Raw genomic sequence first — 5515 nt, forward strand, 5'->3', positions numbered from 1 at the left:
CCTGCGGACAGAGCGTCACCGGGGCCCGGCGCCGGGTCACCGCACCCCGACGGGGTGGGGGCACCCATCCCCCCTTTACAGGCGAGGAAACAGACGCGGGGCGAAGCCGCTCGCCCGGGGTCCAGGGTGCGCAGGCCCCCAGGTTCCTCCCCGGCTTCGCTCTGAGCCTGTCCTCCCCTGCAGCCGTGTCTGCTTCAGGGACCATGACTGCCCCTCCACGGGGAGGCGGACGCGGTCTGAGTGACTCATGGCATTAAAGGGGGGGTGGGGGGGCAGCCTTGCCTGGTGGGTAAGAGCCTGGGCTGTGGGGTGGGGCAGCCTGACCTGGACCTGACTCCTGCCTTGGTTTTCCAGCTGTGATCATAAATCCTCTCTCTCTCTCTCTCTCTCTCTCTGTCGGGAGGTGGGGTCGCTGGGCATGAACCGGCCTCAGATCAGCCTCCTCTCCGGTGGGTGAACTGGTGCGGCCGGTGGGGTGAGCACTCGCTGGGTCTGGTACCCCTGAAAGCCCTTGGTGCAGACAAGACCTTTTCATCCTCACCCCAGGGACTGAGGTGGGTACGAGTAGAATTATCTCTGAAGTACAGATGAGAAAACAGGCTGTGGGGGAAAGCCACTTGCCCTGGCTCCTAGCCAGCAGTCATGATCACAGTCAGTTATAGAGACAGCCCGGCAGGCGTGGCTCAATGGGTGAGCATCGACCTATGAACCAGGAGGTCATGATTCATTCCCGGTCAGGGCACAGGCCAGGGTTGCCGGCTTGATCCCCAGTGTGGGGCCTAGGGGAGGCAGCCGATTGATGGTTCTCTCTCATCATTGATATTTCTCTCTCTCTCCCTCTCCCTTCCTCTCTGAAATAAATATTAAAATAAATAAATAAGTCACTTGACCTCGAGCTTCAGATGCTGGGAGGAGATGGGGACTGAGGTTTCCAAATCCTTCCCGGAGGTGGCTCCCCTGGAGGGAGGACGTGGGCACTGGGCTGGAAACCAGAAGGAGGGGGAGGAACAACACCCTAATTCTAGTGTTGCCTTGCCACCAGCTTCCTGTGTGACCTTGGGACATCGCTCACCCTCTCTGTGCCTCGGTTTCCTTAATGTTTAAGTGAGGGACTGACTGAGACTGTCGGATGCTCCGTGGCCTTTCTAGTTTGGGCCTCTTGAATGTGGAGCCTTCAAGGACAGGAGGTGACATGAAACAGCTGTGGGGGTGGGGGGTTTCACAGGGACACCCGGAGCCCTGGCTGTGGAGTTAGATAGACCCCGGTTTAAATCCCAACTGTACCACCAGCTGTGCGGCCTGGGGCAAATCACCTCACCTTTCTGTGCCTTCATGGAAAAAAAACAACTTTTTATTATTAAAAAAAAAAAGTAAAACGTAGAGCCCTAGCCAGTTTGGCTCAGTGGATGGAGTGGGTCACAATGTGGACCCTTCAGACTGTGGAACCGGGCTCGATTCCAATCAAGGGCCCAGGTTACGGGCTTGATCCCCAGTGTGGGGCGTGGAGGAGGCAGCCAGTCAATGATTCTCTCTCATCATTGATGTTTCTATCTCTCTCCCTCTCTTTTCCTCTTTGAAATATATATATATTAAAGTAAAACAGAGAGAATAAAATGAACTCATATATCCACTCAGCTTCAACAAGTCTTAACTTCTTGCTACATTTGCTTCATCTAAACCACATTAAAGTAAATTATAGACACCAAGAAACTCTGTCCCTAAATAATTTAGCATTTGTGTACAACGTAAGAGAACATATCTCCCATAAGCACAGAACTAGCACACCTAACAAAATCAACAATGATTCACTTATCTTATCTAATATCAAGGTCATACTAAAATTTCCTCAGCCCTGTAGCTCAGGTGGTTAGAGTGTCTTCCCATGGTTGCTGGTTCGATCTCAGGTCAGGGCACAAAGAAGTGGAACAACAAACCAATCTCTCCGCCCCCCCTCTCTATCTCAAATTATAAAAATTTCCCCAGTTGTTTCTAATCTATATTTTATGGATGATCTACTCACACCAGGAGCCAGCCAAGGCTTTGCGGTGCATTTGGTTGCTATGAATCTCAAGTCTCTGAGCCTCCATTTTGCTCATCTGAGAAATGGGAAGAACATTACCTGCCTCACACGGTGCACAGCACAGAGATCATACTGTTCGGGGTTATGCTGGTGCACCCTGAAAAGTGAACTATTTTAGCTTCCTTGCCGGGTTGTTCTGCTCAAGGCAGCAGTGGGGTGGGGTGCGGGCAGCGAGGTGGGGCGCCCTGCGACGTCAGCAGCATGGGTTAGGGATAAGGAGTCAGCGATCCCCAGCACCCTCAGAGATAAGGACCCTCAAGCTGGGTGTGCCCGCCCTGGCCTGGGATGGAGAAGCCCGGTCTCACCTTCACCAGCTTCAGCACCCGCACCTCCTGGTCCAGCCCACACTCTCCCTCGAGGGGCTCCTCCCTCAGGGACTGCTCCACGGTCTTCACGGCCTCCAGCACCTCTTCCTTCCACTCCCGGCTGGGCTGCAGGCACTGAGCCACGAAGGAGTCCAGCCTGGAGGCAGGGGTGCTGTACAGCTCCATCTCCGCGGACAGTGCCATGGCTGTGTGACAGCACCCCAGCCAGGCAGATATGTAGTCACACACCCAGCTCCTGGTGTGCACGCCCTCCCCCCGCCCCGCCCGCTTTTTTAAGGGAGCGCCTCCTCAGTTACCCTCTAGCACCCTGCTGGGATAACAGACCATCGCGGAGAGGAAGCCAGGAGCGACGGGGCTGATCTGGGGCGCCGTCCTGGGGGACCCCTGGCTGTGGCAGAGGCACAGAGGGGCACTGAGCTGAGGTTGGGAGGAACAGGGCCACCTTAACAGGCTTGGCTTCTGGCCCAACTTTCTGCCATTGGTTTCGATTCTCAACTTTTTGAGTTTCCTTTCAGTGACGTTTGGAAAGTGAAATTGGCTGGAGCTGGTCCTTAGAAGAGGCCACTCTCCCAGGAGGTCAGAGTTGGATGGGATCCGTCAGTCCGGCCGCCCCACCTTGTCACACAGACTGCGGCTCAGGCAGGGGCGGGGTTTGCTCACGGTGGGGACTCAAGTCAGGTCGAACAGACTTTATATTTTTAATTTGAATATTTTTATTTGTTCTGTGACAGTTGATGTTGAATATTATTTTGTATTAGTTTCAGGTGTACAGCATCGTGGTCAGACAATCATATACTTTACACAGTGTCCCTGGGGTTTCCAGTCCCCACCTGGCACGGTACACAGTTATCTCAACGCTCTGGACTGTATTCCCTGTGCTGGACTTTTCGTCCCTGGGGCTGCTTTGCAACTGCCAGTCTGCACTTCTCAATCACCCCACCTTTTTCACCCAGTCCCCCTCCCCTCTGGCAACCCTCAGTCTGTTCTCTGTATCTATGGGTCTTTTTCTGTTTTGTTTGTTCGTGTACATTGTTCTTTGGATTCCACATAGAAGTGAAATCAGATGGTATTTGTCGTCCTCTGACTTAATTCACTTAGCATAATGCCCTCTCGGTCCATCCAGCTGTCACACAAAATGGCTGAGTAATATTCCATGGACCTATGCACCACAGCTTTAAAAAAATCCACTCGTCTGTGGATGGCTGCCTGAGGTGCTTCCATAGCTTGGCTATTGGGAACAACACTGCAATGAACATGAGTCCGCGTACATTCTTTCAAATAAGTGTTCTGAGCTTCTTCAGATATAGTCCCAGACGTGAAATCCCCGGGTCGTAAAGCAGTTCCATTTTAGTTTTTTGAGGCAACTCCATCTGCCTTCCACAGTGGCTGCCCCCGTCCGCGTTCTCGCCAGCAGTGCAGAGGGCTCCCTCTTCTCCACACCCTCGCCAGCACTTGTTTGTTGACTTGTTGATGGTAGCCATTCTGACAGGTGTGAGGTGATATCTCATTGTGGTTTTCATTTGCATTTCTCAGATCATTAGTGTCATTGAACATCTTTTCATAAGTCTATTGTCCATCTGTATGTCCTCGCTGGGAAAATGTCTGTTCAAGTTCTTTGCCCATTATTTATTTATTTGTTTGCTTATTTATTTTTGTAAGAGAACATTTATTGGGTAAATTATGGAGGTGGAAAAAGTAATTCCTAGAAGAAATGGGCTTAGGAAACATGTTATAGAGCTAAAGGAAGGGCCCTTGGAGTTTGGGAGTGAAGGAGCTGATGGTAACAGGCCTGGGTGGGGAGGGGAGGGGAAAGGGAAGGGCACAGAAAGGCACGCCCATTTGTTAATTGGATAGTTTTGGCGGGGGGGGGGTTGGTGTTGAGTTGTATGAGTTCTTTATAAGTTTGGATAGTAACCCCTTATAGATGTATCATTGGCAAATATCTCCTATTAAGTGGGTTGTCTTTTCATTTTGTTGATGGTTTCCTTTGCTATGCATTTTTTTGTTTCCCTTGCCCCAGGAGATGTATCAGAAAAAAATATTACGAAGAGAGATGTCTGAGAGTTTACTGCCTATGTTTTCCTTTAGGGGTTTTATGGTTTGAAGTCTTACATTTAGTTTTCAATCCATTTTGAGTGTATTCTTGTATACGGTGTAAGAGGGTGGTCAAGTTTCTGTTCGTATCTATCTGTCCAATTTTCCAGATAGTTGGTGGTGGAATCTTTAGGGTTCTTGAGATACAGTCTCATGTCATCTGCCTGACAGAGCAGACTTTAAATTCCAGTTAACGCTGTACAGACTCTTAACCGTTTGACCCCGTGCCCATAGGTGGTCATGCAAATTAAGCATGGGAATATTGAGCAGAGAAAGCGCTGACTAAATGCAAGTATTATTCATTTACTAATTATCTAGTGAGTGTCTTCTAGGTGCCAGACATTGCACTAAGAAGACAAAATGAGACTGGTGCCTGCCCCAAGAGGCACCCGGAGCAGCAGAGGAGCCGAACTAGGGACTGAGAGCGGCGTGTGCCGGCGGGAAAGGGCATGGAAACCTGGCGGGAAGCTGGCAGAAGAGGATCTCTGGGTCACCTCTGATGTCGGTGGACGCCTGACTGAGAAGAGTCTTAAAAGACTGGGGATGTGGCCAGGAGGAAGCGGGCACAGGTGAAGACAGAGAAGCGTGAACTACCCAGGTGTGTGCCGAGGACTCAGAGTTAAATATGCCTGGCATGGAGGGTTAAGAGGGGGAGACGGAAAGGATGTGCCTAGACAGGCGGGCAGGAGTTTAATCTTGGAGTGCCATTCACTCATTCATGCATGCATTCATTCAACGAACATTCTCTTGAGCATCTATCATGTGCCAGTCAGGAGTTGGGCATAAAGCAGTGAACAGGCAAAATTCTCTGCCTGCAGAGGGCTTACTTTCCGATGGTGAAGACAGACAAAAACAAGATAAAATTATAGTAAATGAGATGGTGATAAGTGCTAAGCAGGAAAATAAAGCAGAGAAAGAGGTTAAGAGGTAGTGTGTGTGTGTGTGTGAGTGTGAGAGTGTGTGTGTGTGTGTGTGTGAGTGTGTGTGTGTGTGTGAGCTGTTCTTGAAATGCTTG

General features: G+C 50.6%; 1 protein-coding gene across 1 annotated transcript in view; it reads right to left on the minus strand.

Moving 5' to 3' along the window:
- Positions 1-2606, minus strand: part of OASL (2'-5'-oligoadenylate synthetase-like) — a 17475-nt gene extending 14869 nt beyond the window's left edge. Inside the window, exons 1-2 of the mRNA XM_006770351.2 lie at positions 2323-2606; positions 2120-2123 (exon numbers count right to left, since the gene is read on the minus strand). Of these exons, the coding sequence (XP_006770414.1) occupies positions 2120-2123; positions 2323-2589 (271 nt within the window). The 5' untranslated portion in view covers positions 2590-2606. The remainder of the gene's footprint in view (positions 1-2119; positions 2124-2322) is intronic.
- Between the last annotated feature and the right edge of the window lie 2909 nt (positions 2607-5515).

Source organism: Myotis davidii, unplaced genomic scaffold (genome assembly GCF_000327345.1).
Source record: "Myotis davidii unplaced genomic scaffold, ASM32734v1 scaffold803, whole genome shotgun sequence".
Classification (NCBI taxonomy): domain Eukaryota; kingdom Metazoa; phylum Chordata; class Mammalia; order Chiroptera; family Vespertilionidae; genus Myotis; species Myotis davidii.